This window comes from Suncus etruscus, chromosome 16 (assembly GCF_024139225.1).
Source record: "Suncus etruscus isolate mSunEtr1 chromosome 16, mSunEtr1.pri.cur, whole genome shotgun sequence".
In the NCBI taxonomy this organism is placed as follows: domain Eukaryota; kingdom Metazoa; phylum Chordata; class Mammalia; order Eulipotyphla; family Soricidae; genus Suncus; species Suncus etruscus.
The window spans coordinates 84003887-84023045 of record NC_064863.1 but is presented as its reverse complement, the minus strand read 5'-3'; the positions used below and the strand labels follow the sequence as shown (position 1 = coordinate 84023045).

The following is a 19159-nucleotide window of genomic DNA, read 5'->3' as shown; positions in this document are numbered from 1 at the left end:
GATGACGTGTCTTCTGATTTCATCTTATCATTAGGAGGTGAGGTAAGACAAACTGCTCTTAGACCAAGTTGTCACTTCCTCATTGTCAGGTTGTCATATCAAAACTGGCACTTGTTGATATCAGAGCATTATTAAAAATGTACTAGAGGGAGTTTGGTTCAAGGAGCTGTTGCAGAGAACTGTGTCAGTTCTATGTCTGAGATCAAGGGTTTGGGCTTGGATGGTCACTTTCTAATCACATGGAGTCTAGGTTGGGACCACATGACATATATTCAAGGTGGGAGGTGCCCCTGTATTGTAAAATGTTTGAATTCCTATCCCTAGTAGACAGGAGCTTGTTTCTATACGTAAAATTTCCTCTTTTTTTAGTATGCCTGTGCAAAAAGAAATAGTGTTATATTGCTGGTGCATTTGTGGGTGAGAATGTCAGTTTTCATCATCTCTGTGCCCTGGTTTTGACCTTAGCTTTAATCACAGGCAAGACTTTTTCTTGTAGTTTTTTGTACCAAGCAGAACCAAAACAGATGAAGTGAAAGAGGAGTATTATAAGTGTGTGTGTATACATATGTGTGTATATATGGTGTATATTCTAAGTACCTCAGAAAAGTGCTATCATTCCATAATTGTCCTTCGACTTCTGGTTTACTTCACTTAGCAAAATATTTTGTAGATCCACCCACGTTGCTGCAAAATCCATGACTGTATCAATTCTAAATGCTATGTAGTATGCCATTGTGTATAAATACTACATCTTCATGATCCATTCATCTGTTGTTGACATTGAGGTTGATTCCAAATCTTGTTTATTGCACTGAGTGCTGCTATAAATAGTGGAGGGTGCATATACTTTGGGATGAATGTCCTTCCTACTTGGGGATAGATACCCTGTAGAGCTATTGCTGGGTCATATGGCAGCTCAATTTTGAGTTTACTGAGCATTCTTCACACTGTTTTCCATAGGAATTGGACCAGGCAGCATTCCCACCAACAGTGGATGAGATTTCTTGGTCCCATTATATTTTATATTAATAATTTTTATTTTGACCAAAGTGGTTTACAAATTATTCACAGTAGTATTATAGGTACATAGCGTGTCCCCTTATCTTTGATGTGAGCAGTCCTCACTGGTGTAAGGTGATACCTCATTGTTGTCTTGATTTGGATTGCCCTAATGATGAGTGACAATGAGCATGTTTTCATATGTCTGTTGGCCATCTTTTGTTCTTTTTCAGAGAAGTGTCTATTTCTTCACCACATTTTTCTGTGGCTTTATTAGATTTTATGGAGCTCACCTTTCTGAGTGCCTTGTATATCCTAGATATCAGCCCTTTATCTGACGTGTTGAGTGCAAACATTTTATCCCATTCCATTAACTGTCTTCTAGTATTAAGTAGAGTTTCTTTCGCCATGCAAAAACTTTTTATTTTGATGTAGTCCCATTTATTTAGGTTTGATGCTAAATTTCTTGCCATTGGCTTTCTATCGTCAAAGACTGTTTTGATATATAGGTCTTGGAGTGTTTTGCCAATTTTTTCCTAAACAAACTTCAACATCTTTAATCCATTTTGAGCTGGCTTTTGTGTAAGGTGTGAGGTATGGATCAATATTTGATTTCTTACAGGTGGTTATCCAGTTGTTCCAACACCATTTCTTGAAGAGACTGCCATTTCAAGTTCTTTGCTCCTGTATCAAATATTAGTTGACTGTATATTTGGGGGTTTCTCTCTGGACACTCTGTTCTAATGCACTGGTCTGAGACTCTTCTTTGTTCCAGTACCATGCTGCTTTGATCACTATGGCTTTATAGTACAGCTTCAGGTTAGGTAGAGAGATGGCACCCCACTTCTTGTTTTGCAATATGTATTTGGCTAACCTGCATCTCATGTGGTTTCATGTGAATTTTATAATTGATAATTTTTAATTGATTTTCCTTAAAAATGATATCTGAATTTGGATAAGGATTTTATTGAATCTATATAGAAGTTTAGGTAAGATCATCATTTTTATGATGTTGATTCTACCTACCCATGAGCATGGGATGTTCTTCCATTTCCTTAGGTCCTCACCAATTCCTTTCTGAAGTCTTTTGAAGTTTTCACGATATAGGCCCTTCACTTCTCTTGTAAGGTTCATTTCTAGGTATTTGATTCTTTGGATACTATTTTAAATGAAAATGTCTCCTTAATCTCTTTCTCCTTTATTTTATTATTTGTACAGAGGAACACTGTTGTTTTTGTGTATTGAATATGTAGCCGGCCACTTTGCTGTATTGGCTATTTGTTTCTAGGAGTTTTACTGTGGATTCTTTAGGGTTTTCAATGTATATAATCATATCATTTGCTAAAAGATATAGTTTGAGTTCCACTTTCCCTATTTGGATTCCTTTGATTTTTTTCTCTTGTCTGATTACTATTGCTAGGACTTCTAAAACTATATTAAATAAGAGTGGAGAGAGTGAAAAGCCTTGCCTAGTTCCTGACCTTAGTGGAAATGCTTTCAGTTTTTTACCATCAAGGATAATGTTGGTTGTGGGCTTTTTATAGATAGCTGTGACTATCTTGAGGAAGGTTCCTTCTAGTCCTATTTTGCTGAGTGTTTTCATAATAAATGGGTGTTGGATATTGACAAATGCCTTTTCTGCATCCAGTGATAAAATCATGTGCTTTTTGTCTTTCTTGGTGTTGATGTGGTATATGATGTTGAGTCATTTGCATATATTAAAACATCCTTGCATTCATGGAATGAAACCCACTTGGTCATGGTGTATAATCTTTTTGATGTAGCTCTGGATTCGGTTTGCTAAGATTGTGTTGAGGATTTTTGCATCTATGTTCATTAGTGAGATCAGTCTGTAGTTTTCTTTCTTGGCGGTGTGTTTGCCATCTTTGGGGATGAGTGTGATATTAGCCTCATAAAAGGAATTAGAAAGGATTACTGTCTTTTCAATGTTTTGGAAAAGGCTGTGTATCAGTGGTAATAATTCTTCTCGGAATGTTTCATAGAATTCACCTGTAAAACCATCTGGACCTGGACTTTTGTTCTTGGGAAATTTCTTAATTATTGATCCAGTTTTCTCAAATGTGATTGGCTTATTTAGGTTGTCTACATCCTCCTTATCCTCTCTTGTAATATGATATTTTTCCAGAAATCTGTCAGTTGCTTCTGGGTTCTCTAACCTGACTGAGTATAGTTGTTCATAATAAGTCCTCACGATATGTTGGATTTCTGGGGGCTCTGTTGTGATCTATCCCCTTTCATTTGTGATCCTATTTATTTGGGTGCTCTCTCTCTCTCTGTCTCTCTCTCTCTCTCTCTCTCTCTCTCTCTGGGTGAGTCTTGCCAATGGTTTGTCTACCTTGTGTATTCTTTCGACAAACCAAATCCAGGTCTCATTGATTTTTTGTATTGTTTTTTTAGTTTCTATGTTGTTTATTTCTGCTCTGATTTTTATTACTTTTTGTCTTCTGGTTGTTTTCGAGTTTCTTTGCTGCCGTTTTTCCAGATCCTTAAGGTGTCCCTTTAAATTGTTGATTTTGTAATTTTCCTATTTCCTTATATAGGTCTATATTGCTTTGAGTGTCCCCCTAATTACTACTTTTGCAGTGTCCCACAAATTTTGACCATTTGTTTCATTATCGTTTGTCTCAAGGAATCTTATTATTTCTTCCTTGAGTTTTTCTTTGATCTACCTGTTGTTGAGAAGCATGTTGTTTAATCTCCAGGTGTTGTATTTTCTCCATAGTTTTTTTTTTGTGTGTGGTTTTTGAGTCACACCCGGCAGTACTCGGGGGAAACTCCTGGCTCCATGCTCAGAAATTGCTCCTAGAAGGCACAGGGGAGCATATGGGAAGCCGGATTCAAACTGATGATCTTCTGCATGAAGGGCAAATGCCTTACCTCCATGCTATGTCTCCGGCTCCTCCATAGTTTTTTTTTACAGTCAATCTTGATCTCGGTTGCATAGTGATCTTATAGGGTGCTTCTAATAATCCTTATATTTCTGACTTTATGCAAGTTAAATTTATATCCTAAGGTCTGTCTATTCTGGAGAAGGTTCCATGTGTGCTTGAGAAGAATGTGTATTCTGCTTTCTGGGATAGAGGGCCCTATATAAGTCCATTAGCCCTATATCTTCTAATTTCTCATTTAGGCCTTTATTTTCTTTTTTTTGGGGGGGGGGTTCACAACCGGCAGTGCTCAGGGGTTATTCCTGGCTCCAGGCTCAGAAATTGCTCCTGACAGGCATGGGAGACCATATGGAACCCCGGGATTCAAACCAATAACCTCCTGCATGAAAGGCAAATGCCTTACCTCCATGCTATCTCTCCGGCCCCGGCCTTTACTTTCTTTACTAGTTTTCTATCTGGTGGATCTGTGCAGTGGTGATAGTGGAGTATTGAGATCTACTACTATTACATTTCCTTCCATATGTTTCTCCAGGTTTATGAGCAAATGCCTTACATATTTTGGTGTCTCTGCATGGTACATAAATATTTTTGTCCCCCAATTCACAATACAGACCAGGCAAAGGGCCCGTATTGAGGTGTATATGGGGTGCATTTATCGTACCTCCTCTTTCTATACAGTCAGTGTAAAGAACACAGCCTGTGGTAAGAATTGGGAGGCCTTATCTTTTCTTTTCTTTTCTTTTTTTGATTCTTTAATCAGTGCTACATTCTCATGACCAATATCCCAAGTGTCCTTCCTCCCTCCCCCCCCCCCACCGGCCTGTACTCTCGACAGGCTTTCTACTTCCCTCATTCAGTCAGATTTTGTTATGATAGTCCTCAGTGTAATTATTTCTGTGACTCCACTAAATGATCCCTGTGGTGAGCTTCATGTTGGAAGCTGGATCCTCCAGTCCTCCTCTATTTTGTCTCTGAAAATCATTAAACAAATGTTTTTCATTTTTCTCAAAACCCATAGATGAGAGATACCATTCTGCGTTTATCTCTTTTCCTCTGACTTATTTCACTCAGCATAATAGATTCCATATACATCCACATATAGGAAAATTTCATGACTTCGTCTCTTATGATGGCTACATAATATTCCATTGTGTATATGTACCATAGTTTCTTTAACCATTCATCTATTGAGGGACATCTAAGCTGTTTCCAGATTCTGGCTATTGTAAATAATGCTGCTATGAATATAGGAGTGAGAAAGTAATTTTTGTATTGTATTTTCTGTTCCTAGGATATATCCCTAGGAGTGGTATAGCTGGATCATATGAAGCTTAACTTACAGCTTTTGGAGAAAACTCCATATCACTTTCCACAAAGGTTGGACCAGATGGCATTTCCACCAACAGTGAATAAGTGTTCCTTTCTCTCCACATCCCTGCCAGCACTGCTTGTTCTCATTTTTCCTGATGTCTGCCAATCTCTGTGGCATGAGATGGTACCTCATAGTTGTTTTGATTTGCATCACCCTGATGATAAGTAATGTGGAGCATTTTTTCATATGCCTTTTAGCCATTTGTATTTCTTTTTTTGTCAAAGTGTCTGTTCATTTCTTCTTCCCATTTTTTGATGGGGTTAGATTTTTTTTCTTGTAAAGTTCTGTCAGTGCCTTGTATATTTTGGATATTAACCCCTTATCTGATGGGTATTGGGTGAATAGTTTCTCCCACTCAGTGGGTGGCTCTTGTATTCCGGGCACTGTTTCCTTTGAGGTGCAGAAGCTTGACCAGAGTTAGTACATCTTGTTCTATTGTTCTCCTGATCAGTAAGTAGTGACCCTCTTTGTCTCTGATCACTTTCTTGAGGTTTTATGCAATTTTTTCTGATATAAGAATAGCTATCCCAGCTTTTTTTGTTTTCATTTGGCTTGAATAATTGATTTCCATTCTTTTATTCTAAGCCTGTTTATACTGTACTTGTAGATATGTTTCTTGCAGGCAGCAGAAATGGGATTTTGTTTCGTAATCCAACTCTATTATATGTGTCTTTTAATGGGAGAGTTTAGTCCACTGACATTTAAGGAGATTATTGACAGAGAAGAATGTTGTGCAGTTGTATTATGTAGGGCGGTTGTTGTTATAATCTGGAGTTTTGATTGTGTATTTCATCTTTGAATAGATTATTGGTTTTGTTTGTGCAAATATTGTGATTTTTTTTGAGAATGTTTTAGTCCTCCCTTCCATACGAATGAGAGTTTTGCCAGGTAGTGGAGTCTAGGCTGAAAGTTTCTTTCATTTGGTCGTTTAAATATGCCATTCTACACTCTTCATGCTTGAATTGTTTCAAATGGGAGATCTATTTTGATTCTTATGTTCCTTCCTTTGTACTTGAGGGTTTTTTCTCCCATATTGCTTTAAGGAGTTAATCTTTCTCTTTGCTTTTTTTGTTGTTGTTGTTTTTTGGTTGGGTTTTTTTTTCCATCTGAATTGCTATATGCTTTGGTGTTGATTTATTAGGCTCTATTTTATAAGGGACTCTTCAACTCCTGGATTTGCACTGGAGTCTCTTTCCAGAGGGTGGGAAAATTTTCTGCTATTATTTACCTGACAACTTGTTCTTCCTCTTTCACTATTTCCTCCCCTTCTGGTATTCCTACAATCCATAGATTATTTCTTTTGTTTTTTGTTCATTAAATATCTAACTTTTTTCTTTCAATGCTTTAACTTTTATTTCCTTATTGGCTCTTTTGTCATTTTTGATTTGTAGTTTTTCTTTAAGTTCTTCTATGTGATTCTCCAACTGTGCAATTTTGCTACTATGGCTTTCTAAGATGGTTGTTATTTCCTTTAATTCCATTTTTATGTATTCTCTCATCATCTGTGTAATTTCTTCTTTGAGTTTGTTGATTTGTTCATCTATGGATTTCTTGAACACTATGGCTAGTGATTTCTTAATTTATTTTGCCATGGCTTGCGTTGCTGCTTTTAGGTCCTCATCTATTGGGCCTGTGCATTTTGTTGGGCTTGGATATTTGCTAGAATTTACTCCATATCACTGGTTGTTAGTATCTTCCTTAGTTTACCCATATTTCTTTGCAATTGGTGGTGGTTTGTTTTTTTTGTTTTTTTTTTTTTTGGAGTATACTGCCTTCAGATTTTAGCCCTCCTTTTTCACCTGTGGCATGGGGCTGGGTCCATTCGGAGTGCAACTCTAAGTGGGTATTATGGCTGAGGTTGCTGAGGTTTGGCCCTGCCCTCATGACTCTTCACTAACTTTACCTGCCACATGGCATAGGTCCCCTCTGCCTGCTCAACCACAGCAAGATTTCCCCTCTCCCTTCACCTGTCAGAAGATGTAGTGGATGTCCAGGCCTGTGTCATTTTCTACCTCCCTCTCTACCTCTCAGCCCACGTGGTTCCTCTCCCAGCATTACTGCCCCCGCCCCATAATGGTGGAGCAGCTGCCAGAGCTCTGCTGGTCAGGCCTGGTCTATTTCACCCTCCCACTCTACCTGTCAGACAGTGTGGTTTCCCTCCGATTTTGCCTTTCCCTGCCCCATAATGGCAGAGTGGCTGCTGGAGCTCTGACCGTCGGGCCTGGTAAATTTCACCCTCCCACCCTACCTGTCAGACAGTGTGGTTCTCCTCCAATCACGCCTGTCCCTGCCCCCATCAATGACTATTATTATTGCAATTGCCATGATCTTCTCCTTACCCTGTTTGTTGGCTTGTAGACACCATGGGTTGGGACCAAATATAATAGCATCGCATTGTAGTACCCTTGTACACCTGAAAAAGATCCACAATACTTCCTTCTCCTGACTATGCACTTAGCAGTACATTTCTCTCCAATGTTCATAAAGCTCTAGCCTTTCATATGGTATGCCAGCTGGTTCCTTTTCTTGAAAGGCCCTCTTCATCTTCACTGTTCCTCTTTGCCTTTCCCTAAGCTTACTTTCAACTGTCAGAAACCAGTGGAATCTCTTGTTTCTTAAATGTACTCTTCACAATACAAATGGCCAAACGGCACATGAAAAAAATGCTCCACATCACTAATAATCAGGGAGATGCAAATCAAAATAACTATGAGGTATCATTTCACACCACAGAGATTGGCAATCATCATAAAGAATGAGAACAAGCAGTGTTGGCAGGGATGTGGAGAGAAAAGATCTCTTATCCACTGCTGGTGGGAATGCCGTCTAGTCCAACCTTTATGGAAAGCAATATGGAGATTTCTCCAAAAACTGGAAATCGAGCTCCCATACGATCCAGCTATACCACTCCTAGGAATATACCCTAGGAACACAAAAACACAATACAAAAATTCCTTCTTTACACCTATATTCATTGCAGCACTATTTACTATAGCAAGACTCTGGAAACAAGCAAGATGCCCCTCAACAGATGAATGGCTAAAGAAATTATGGTATACACAATGGAATATTATGCAGCCTTCAGAAGAGATGAAGTCATGAAATTTTCCTATACATGAATGTACATAGAATCTATCTTGCTGAGTGAAATAAGTCAGAGGGAGAGAGAGACGCAGAATAGCCTCACTCATCTATGTATTTTAAGAAAAATGAAAGACATTTTTGCAGTAATTTTTAAAGACAAAAGAGAGGAGGGCTGGAAGTTACAGCTCACCTCATGAAGCTCATCACAAAGAGTGATGAGCTTAGTTAGAGAAATAACTACATTGAGAAACTGTCCTAACAATGAAAATGTATCAGGGAAATAGAAAGCCTGTGTAGAGTACAGGCAGGGATGGGGTGGGGAGGAGGGAGAATTGGCACATCGGTGATGGGAATGATGCGCTGGTGAAGGGGGTGTTCTTTCCATGACAGAAACCCAACCAGAATCATGTTTGTAATCAAGGTATTTAAATAAAATATAAAAAATGTACTCTTCACACTTACATTGAACTTCAATTTACCTTCATTATTTCACATATGTCACCTCTTTCTCAGCTTAACTCAGAACGGATGCTTCACCCCTGAACCCGCCAGGAGTGATTCCTGAGCACAGAGAAATATGACCCAAATGCTGCTGGGTGTGGTGTCAAAACAAAACAGAAAAAGCACCTATTTTTGACCTATTTTTGATGATAATATTCCTGTGTCCAACAATGGTACAGAATAGTGCTTACTGTTATATAGTAATGTCTGATAGCACAGATAGCATTTACTTGTATCTGATTTATTTCTTTTTGTTTTGTTTTGTTTTGGTTTGATTTGGTTTGTGGGCCACACTCGACAGTACTCAGGAATGGCTCCTGGCAGACTCAGACCATATGGGATGCCGGGATGCTTACTGGTTTTTGTTCTGATTCAAAATTCCTTAAGCACACTCTTGCATATGAATATCCTTTATTTGTTGGAATAACATTTGTTGCAATATTACTTTAGAGTTTTTGATTTTGATTTTTTGGTGTTTTTTATTTGTTTTTTGTTTTTTGGGTCACACCTAGTGGTGTGACTCTGCACTCAGAAGTCACTCCTGGCAGGCTTGGAGGACCATATGAGGATGACGGGATTCGAATTGGGGTCTGTCCTGTGTTGGCCATGCTCAAGGCAAGCGCCTTTACAGCTGCACTGTTGCTCCAGTTCCTCAATACTATTTTTCATGCTTAGGCTTTATGTGTTCATCTATATTCAATTATTACTTATTAAAAGTTTATACATAGGCACATTTTTTGCATAGGCACATTAAAATGGGAAAATACTATACATACAAATAAGATCCTATCTAAAAGAGATTGGAACACACAAATTTTGTAGTGCAAAGGGACCTTACACCCTGAACATTGACATAAGGACCTGGCATAGACCTCAGAAGAAAGGGCATTTTCCATTCACCCCTGAACCAGGGAAGCCATCCACGAAACATCCATGCTGATCTATAACATTACCTGGAAGCAATCCTCTACTACGGAAGACCCTACACTGCTCAGACATCGACCTGCTCAAAAGAGACTTCCCTTAACACTAAGAAGACTTAACAGCAATAATGACCTGCTTACAGGACAGGGCTCCCTGCATTGCCCTTTGATTGTGAGGTGAAACGAGAGGACGCTCCAAATCCTGACTTCAATGTAGGATATGCAGATTCCAGGATCTTTAATACAGAAACAGGATACCAACAACAGAGACTGTGTGAAAAATAAAAGTGTGTTGGCACTACAGACAATGTCTTGGATTGGACGATCTAGCTTTCCTGGAGCCTAGAGTTGGTCTTGTGCCAGGAAACTTCAGGGGTCTGGTCTCTTTGTATTTAGGCCAAGGTTATTTCTTTCCATGTCCCTCATATTTTGGTGGGCCTATGCAAACAACATTTGCCACTCTAACACCATTTTTACTGTGCTCCTTTGACTCTAATCCTTAAAAAGAACCCACTTAAAATTTGAGGTTAACTTAAGCTAATATGCCTGTATATTTAATGTAAAAAAATACTATGCCTGTAATGTTTAAGGAGTTACGTAAGTTTTATGGCTTTAGATTGCCTTGTGTGCTGTTAAGAAATATTATAATGTGTTACAATCTGGGGACTTGAGGGACAAAGTAATTACATGGATTCTGTCTTATTTATCTTAATGTTCTTTGGCTGAAATTTCAAAGTTAAGATATCAGCAAGGGGACTTCTGAGACTTATGTTATGGGTGATTGTCCTTCCACTGTAACTTTACCTTGTCCTCTTTCTTTGCATCCTTGTTCTCATAATTAAAAATAAAAAAATTAAAAAAAAGTTTATACAAATTACTCAGATACAAAATACCTTTATTTTAATTGCCCAGCAAACATGTAGTTCTAATGAAAAACATGCTATTTGCAAAGATGTCTTGGCTCAAGCAGGCTGGTCCTGGGAATTTTTAGATTCAGTGAATGACAGGGGATCTCTTCTCAGAATCCTAGAGAATTCTAAAATTCTAAATTCTAGTAAAATTCAGAATTTTAGATAAAATTCTCTCAAAATTTCTCCAACATATTTACATTACTAGGCAGAACAATACTATGGCATTTTTCTCCACACACTGTTATTCATCATGTCCAGGGAAACCTTAGTAACAGTTATATGAACTTAGAAGGAATGTTTAAGAAGGCCCTCAATAAAGTTATTGATTATTTTGACAATGTAAACACCAATATTAAAAAGGCCTAAAAATATCTCTAATAGACTTGATCCTCTTAGTGTGTAATGTTTTTGTTAAGAAATTAATCAGAAGGCTGGTGCGTGAGCTCAGTGGTAATGTGTTTACCATGCACGCGGCTAACATGGAACGGACCTGGGTTAAATTACCGGCATCCCATATAGTCCCCCGAGCCTGCCAGGAGCCATTCCTGAGCACAGAGCCAGGAGTAACCCCTGAGCGTTGCCAAATGTGGCCCAAACACCAAACCAAACCAAAACAAAACAAAAAGTTAATCAGATACAAGTAAGTACGTACTATCTGTGCTATCTGACAGTACTATATAACAGTAAGCAGTATTCTGTACCAATGTTGAACACAGGAATATTATTATCAAAAATATGTCAGAATTAATTTTAAATGAATTAAATTTTGATACATGATACAGGAACGAAAACATGGAAATTATCATTTATATTAAGACACTAAGAAGCGTTATGATTAAAATAGGAGAGAAGGGTGAGAGATTGCAGACAAAAGTCTAGGATGTCGCTTCTGTTTGTTTTGTTTATTTTGGAAAGGGCTTTCAAGCAGAGCTGAGTAAGGTGGGGTTCTTCCTAGAAATTCTTAGCTAACTAGTTCTGATTCAATGCAAGGTGCCCTTTTTTGCCAGAGATTTTTCCAGGCCTCTCCAGTGCCATTAGGGTTCCAGGGTCATAGCTAATGGTATCAGAATCCAAATGTGGTCGGCTGCATGCATGCTCCATGACTCCTGTGCAAGTTCTCTGCCTAATTATTATCATTTTATAGGTTTATTGTGAAGATAATATTTGAGTAAAGGCCTAAAGAAATGAAGTGAACAAACTACCAGAAGTGGGTAGTTTATTTCTATCACTATTACCATTGGTAAAAAAAAAAAAATAGGGCACTATCAAACTCCTCATCACAGGGCTCACTCCTCATTTGGACAAGAATCAAAAAGAAACTAAATTGCTGTAAAGATAGAGTAGAAGAAAAAAGTGATTGCAAAGATAACACACCTTTGTGGTGGTCATGAGGACTTTGCATCATGTTTTGTTTATACCACACCCAGTGTTTCTCCAGGCTTATTCCTGGCTCTGTGATTGGGGATCACTCTTGTTGGGGCTCAGAGTACTCTTATGAAGTAACAAGGATGGAAATCAGGTTGACTGCATCAAGGCAAACCACCTACCCATCGTATTATATCTCCAGTCTGGTTTTAAGAAATTTGGCTTTGGCCCTGAGAGAGAGCAAATCAGTGGAGCAACAATGTTATGTTGCATTGTTATTTACTGAGGGATTAACTGCATATTGAGAATTGGCTATCAAAGGCCAAAAATGAAAATTAGAATAGAGACAGGAAGTCCGTTGCAAAAAACAAAAGGGGGAGGCTGGAGTGATAGCACAATAAGTAGAAGTCTTGTTGTACACATGGCTGATCCCAGTTGGATCCTCCGCAGAGCCAGAAGTAACTCCTAAGTGCCCTGGGTGTAGCCCAAAAATGAAAGGGGAGGGGGAGAGGGAGAGAGAGAAAGAATGAGAAGGAATGATATTCTTATCTAGGAAAAGGTGATTTAAAAAAGTCTGATTTGAGAAAAAAATTAAGTTTCAGTTGAGTTCTGTTGTAATGAATTTGTCAGATTACCCTATTGATCATGGTATTATGCAGATACATTTCTCTCCAAGGATAGGAATGTGAATTAAAGGATTCAGGTGAGCAGGTTCCAGGTGAGCATTATGAAGTGAGATAGGATGAGATAGATAAATATGTAAAATAAGGAATTATTGAGAAAGTCAAGAATTTACTCTGGTAAAGAGGAAAGAAAGGACATAAAAAGGGTAATGCATGTGGATTCTTGTGAAGATATAGCATAGGATATAATCATTTCATACGAGCTAAAACATAAACAGGAATTCAAATAGTCAACTGATGAAGAATTTGAATTATAAGTTACCATTTCTCGTGTGTATCTTAGGTGGAATGGCTGAAAAATGAAGACATCATTGATCCTATTGAAGACCGGAACTTTTACATCACCATTGACCACAATCTCATCATTAAGCAAGCCCGCCTCTCTGATACAGCAAACTACACATGTGTTGCCAAGAACATTGTTGCCAAAAGGAAAAGTACAACAGCAACTGTCCTAGTCTATGGTGAGTGACCTTTGAAGGTCTTCATGTAATTTATGTCAAACAAAGTTTCATACTTCAATATTGAAATGTCCATGTTGAGACCCCTTTCATTTCCCATGCTATTCTCATTCACTTTTCATTAAGCCCAGGATGTTTTGCTGCTATTTCTCCAGTCCCATAGACACTCATTTTTTTGTAACTCCAGGAGTAGGTCAACTCTTTATTTTCCTTTTCTTTTTTTAATATATTTTATTTAAACACCTTGATTACATACATGATTGTGTTTGGGTTTCAGTCATGTAAAGAACACCACCCATCACCAGTGCAACATTCCCATCGCCAATGTCCCAAATCTCCCTCCTCCCCACCCGACCCCCGCCTGTACTCTAGACAGGCTTTCTATAACCCTCATACGTTCTCATTATTAGGATAGTTCAAAATGTAGTTATTTCTCTAACTAAACTCATTCCTGTTTGTGGTGAGCTTCATGAAGTGAGCTGTAACTTCCAGCCCTTCTCTCTTTTTTTGAGACACTCATTTTTTATTAGGCACCTACGTTGCTTCCAGATTCTGGCTACTCTAAATAGCACTGCAATAAACAGAGGAATGAAGATGGCAGTTTTGTATTGTGCTTTTATGTTCCTAGGTTATATCCATTGAGTGGTATTGTTGATCATAAGGAAGCTCAATTTCCAGTTTTTTGAGGAGTATCATATTGTTTTCCTGAAAGGCTGGACTAGACTGCATTCCCACCAGCAGTGAATGCTAATTTCTTTCTCCCTGCATCCAAGCTAGCACTGGATGTTCTTGTTCTTTGTGATGTGTGCCAGTCTCTGTGGCTTGAGATGATAACACGCTGTTTTGATCTGCATCTCCCTGATGATTAGTAATGTGGAGAATTTTCCATGTGCTTTTTGGCCATTTGTATTTCTTCTTTGAGGAAGTGTCTGTTAATTACTTCTCCCATTTTTATAATAATTTTTTGTACCCCAATTCACAATACAGACCAGGCAAAGGGCCTGTGTTGAGGTGTATATGGGGTGCATTTACTGTACCTCCTCTTTCTATACAGTCAGTGTAAAGAAAACAGCCTGTAGTTATATACTTTCAAGGTAATATTTTAGGTACATATTAACATTGAATCAGGGGAATTTTTGTCACCAAAGTTGTTTTCCTTCACCCCCATTCCCAGCTTGCATCCCAAATCCCCCACCCTTACCCACCCTGATGCTAGTATAAGTGGTTCCCTTTGTGTCTAGCCTACTACTTAGTGATCATACAACTGTTTGGTCTTGGTACCCTCCATTATTTTCCCCTCAATTTGAGAGGCAGAACTAGATGGTTCAAGTTATGTGGTTCTATTTGAGAAAAAGAAAAGGAATAAAATGGGGTAAAAATCAAATAAGCCAAAAATAGGTAGAGTTTTTAGAGGCTCTGAACATCAGTTTGAGAGAAGAGAGAGAAAAAGGAAGAGAAATACCACAACACTACAAAAAGAAATAGCAAACAAAAATATCCAATGAGCACTACAGCGATAAAGACAAGCACCACATAATAACCACAGTCCTTAAATAAAAACAAAACAGAGTGCAAAAAAAATGGAAACAACTACAACAATATCAAAACCAAAAAAAAAATAAATAAAAATAAATAGATAAAAAATAAATAGTTTATTTTGTGCTTTTTTCCCCCCTGCATAGGCATAGTAAATATTGGGGACATTAGAAAGGGAATTCCCTTGACCCTAAGAGATACAGGTTTCTCCGTCCTTGAACTATACTGTCATGGGAATAACTACAGACACCTTGCATGTTCATTTACTCTCCCCTGGGTCCTTTTCTGGCGTGTGGAAGACTTCTGCTCTGTCAAGGGTGATAAAATCAGGCCTCTGTATCTAGAGATTTTAGTATCTGCACAGGTCAAGGAATGGAGCTTATGATGAAGTCTTTCTTTGCAGTTTTAGAAATTCTGTTTTCTCACTGCCATTTTAATCAGTCTTCTGTAGTTGGTGGTCTTGGTCATTGCGCTAATCCTAGGATGAAACCTGAGATAGAGTCTTTTGTTATGTTTCCAGAAGACCCGTTCTGTTGCAGTTGTCTCAGTCAGACCTCTGGATTAGAGATCTTGGTTGTTGTACAGATAGTAGGCCAAAACCTAGACTAGGGCTTTTTTATTGGTCCCAGGATACGTTCTGCCCAGTCATGGTTGTCACAGTCAGTCATCTATAGATAGTGATCTTGGCTATTACACAAATCAAAGGATGACAAGTCTCATTGTTTTGTTTTATTGTTAGATGGTGAGGTAAGACAACCTGCTCTTCAATCAAGTTGTTCTCATTTCCTTGTTTTCAGGATATCATATCAAAACTGGCACATGTTGGTGCCAGAGCAGTATTAAGGATATCCCAGAGGGGGTTTGGTTCCTGGAGCTGTTGTGGGGAACTATGCTGTTTCTATGTCTGGGATCCAGGGTTCAAGGTTGGACGGTTGGTGTCTAATCACCTGGGGTCTAATTTGGGTCCACATAACATATGTTCAAGGTGGGAGGTGCCTCTGTATTGTAAAAAAATATGAGTTCTTATCCCTCATAGATAAGAGCTTTTTTTATATGTAAGATTTTCCCTTTTTTATATGCCTTTGCAGGAAAAAATAGTGCTACATTATATTGCTGGTGCATTTGGGGTGGAAAGAGAAGAAAACAAAAACAAGACATAAAATAAAAATATATATACTGACATATATATAAAGAAAAGAGAATTTTTAAAATGAATTTTAAAGAGTAATTAAAGGAACAAAATGATGCAGGAGACTACCTTACATTTAGAGAAAAACAGATTAAGAGGTAGTATATGAGTCTTAAACTTATGAAGGAAGTATAGGCTACCTATTGTCTTCTGAGATTTTCTTGTGGGGTGTTGAATCCAGGGAGCTTTTTCATCACACACCCTGGTCTACTTAAGATTGAACAAAGATTTATGGCAGAGAGGTCTTGGGTAGAGTTATTGCAGTGGGGATCCTTTTGGAACTGAGTCCGGTATCAAACAACAGTCCACACTTGGGAGAGGTGATAAGGAGGTCCACACAGCATGAGTCAGGATGGGTGTTGGTTGTAGTTTCTTGCCAGGGACGAGGTGTGGGTCTGAGTGATTGAGTGTCCCTGTGCTTGGGTGCTGGGTAATTACTTATTGGAGTATGTTTATATGTGGGCATGTGCACACACAGATAGGACTCCTCCATGATAGCCAAACCTAAATTGTAAACAACCCATGCCTATAGTGAATATAGCCCCTCCCATATACTATTCGCTCTCCCCCTTTAGAAATGTGACTATCCCTTCACCTCTCAATCCCAACCCGATTTCCCACTTTATTAAAACTCTTCACCTCAGTTTTTAATCCATTAGGCATCAAGAGCGATCTACTTCTCCCATTTTTAATGGAGTTAGATGTTTGTTTCTTGTGAAGTTCTTCCAGTACCCTATATATCATATATATATATATATATATATATATATATATGATAGGTGTTTAATGATAAGTTTCTCCCATTCTATGAGTAGCTTTTGTATTCTGAACATCACTGTTTCTTTGAAGTGTAGAAGCTTCTAAGTTTGTTTTATTCCCATTTATTTCTGCTTGGCTTTCCTTGACAGTGTTGTTTATCTTGAAGGTACCTTAAGCTTTAATGCCATGGAGTGTTCTGCCTACATTTCCTCTATGTACCTTATAGTTTTAGGTACAATACCAAGGTCTTTGATCCATTTTGATTTAATCTTTGTGCATGGTGTTAAAGAGAGTTCCGTGTTCACTTTTTATGTAGTTGACTATTTTACCCAACAACACTTGTTGAAGGGGCTTTCCTTGCTCAGTTCATATTTCTTGCCTTTTTATCAAAAACTAATTGACTATGTACCTGAGGTCATTCTCAGAATACTTAAGTCTATTCAACTGATCGATTCAATTGATCTTTATTTCAATACCATGCTATTTTAATGACTATTGCTTTATAGTTCAATTTAAATTTGGGGAAATTCATGTCTCCTGTCTTCTTTTTTCCCAAAGAATTCTTTAGCTATTTGTGGGCATTTATTATTCCAGTTGAATTTCAGGAGTGTTCGATCCACTTCTTGAAAAATATTATGGTATTCTTAGAAGCATTGCATTAAATCTGTAGATTATCTTGGGAAATATTGTCATTTTAATTATGTTAATTCTCCCTATCCATAATCAGGGTAAATATTTCCATTTCTTTATGTCCTCTCTTATTTCTTGAAACAGTGATTTGTACTTTTCTTTATGTAGGTCTTTCAGCTGTTTAGTTAAGCTGGCTCCAAAGTACTTTATAGAAACTATTTGGGACTATTTCTGTTTCTTCAATTTCCTGCAAGAGTTGGAAGAGAATTGTCAATAGGTTTTCTTTAAAAGTTTGAAAGAATTCAATAGTGAATCCATCTGAACTTGGCCTTTTGTATTTTGGCAGACTTTTGATTACTTTTCAACTTCCCCAATAGTGATAGGTCTATTAGATATTATTAGATATTAGATATTAGTCTATTAGATATATCTATTCCAGATCATCTTGGTTCAACTTTGGGAGGATATAGAAGTTCAAGAATTCATCCATTTTTTTCCAGTTTCTCCTATTTTGAGCATAAAATTTCTTCAAGTAATATCTGAGTACCCTTTGAGTTTCTCTATTATCTTTAGTAACCTCTTTTCATTTCTAATTCAATTTATTAAGCTTTTTTATGTGATTTTCGCTAATGGTTTATTTCTCTTCTTTTTTTCTTTTTTTTTTTAAGAACCCACTCTTGCCTTCATTAAGTTTTTGGGTTTCCAGTTCATTATTTTCTGCTCTGACCTTTATTTCCTTCCATCTGTCTATTTTTTGGTTCATTTTCTAGATAACTTTCCAATTTAAGCTGTAACATGTTTTATGTAGGCCCTTTCTTTCTTCCTTCCTGTAAATGCTTGCAATACTATAAATTTTCCTCTTCATATTATTGCCTTTGTTGTGTCCCACAAATTCTGATAACTCATATTTTCATTTTCATTTGTTTCCAAGAATATTTTGATTTCCTCTTTGATTTCTTCTCTAACTCACTGTTCAGTAGTGAGCTGTTTAATTTTCAGGTATTAAAATTTTTTCTCTGGTTTTGCTTGTAATTCACTTAACTTTTCAGTGCATCATGGCCTGAGCAGTGATACAATTTTTATCCTCTTTATTTTATGGAGGTATATTTTGTGCCCCAGCATATGGTCTATCTTGAAGAATGTCCCATGTACATTGGTGAAAAATGTGTATTCAGCTTTTGGGGGATGATGAACCCTATTTATATATCTACTAAGTCACTCTACCATTCCTTCTTTCAGAGCCAATCTATCCTTATTTAGTTTTAATCTGGTTGACCTAGTAGGGGTGACCGGGCAGTGTTGAAATCTCCAACTATTATGTTGTTGTTGTGTGTTTTCTTCAAATTTATCAGCAATTGTTTTAAATATTTTGCTGGCCCCTCATTGAATGTATATTTATTTGGTAGTGTGATTTCTTTCTGTTCTACATATCCCTTGATTACTGAAAAATGTACATCTCTGTCTCTTACAATCTTTTTACGCCTAGAGACGGTATTTTCTGATATTATTATGATGATGTCAGCCTTTTTAAGGGAGCTGTTTGCTTTAATATGTGTCCTCTAACCACATTATCTTTGAGTGTATGTTTGCTCTGACTACTCAGTTGTATTTCTTGCAGGTAGCCAAATGTTGAACTTAATAATTTGATTTGTTTTGTCACTCTATGTCTCTTAATTAGTGCATTTTGTACATTGACATTGATAGAGATTATTGTCATGAGATTAAGTGTCATTATTTTGCAGGAGTTGGTGCATTGGTTGGGTTGGTCTTCCCTTAAATTAAATACATCAACTCTTCTTTTAAACTGGGTTTTGAGTCTATAAATTTTCTAAGCTGA

General features: G+C 37.6%; 1 protein-coding gene and 2 non-coding genes across 3 annotated transcripts in view; 1 reads left to right on the top strand and 2 right to left on the bottom strand.

Annotated features, from left to right (window-relative positions):
- The window catches only part of UNC5C (unc-5 netrin receptor C), a 196488-nt gene that overhangs the window by 82586 nt on the left and 94743 nt on the right, over window positions 1-19159 (top strand). The window contains exon 5 of the mRNA XM_049789892.1: window positions 13031-13211. Within this exon, the coding sequence (XP_049645849.1) occupies window positions 13031-13211 (181 nt within the window). The remainder of the gene's footprint in view (window positions 1-13030; window positions 13212-19159) is intronic.
- On the bottom strand, window positions 4495-4627 carry LOC126033326 (small nucleolar RNA SNORA51). The gene has a single exon (XR_007504434.1). It is a non-coding gene; the product is annotated as a small nucleolar RNA SNORA51 (small nucleolar RNA).
- Window positions 14171-14308, bottom strand: LOC126032748 (small nucleolar RNA SNORA51). Its single transcript, XR_007503964.1, has one exon. It is a non-coding gene; the product is annotated as a small nucleolar RNA SNORA51 (small nucleolar RNA).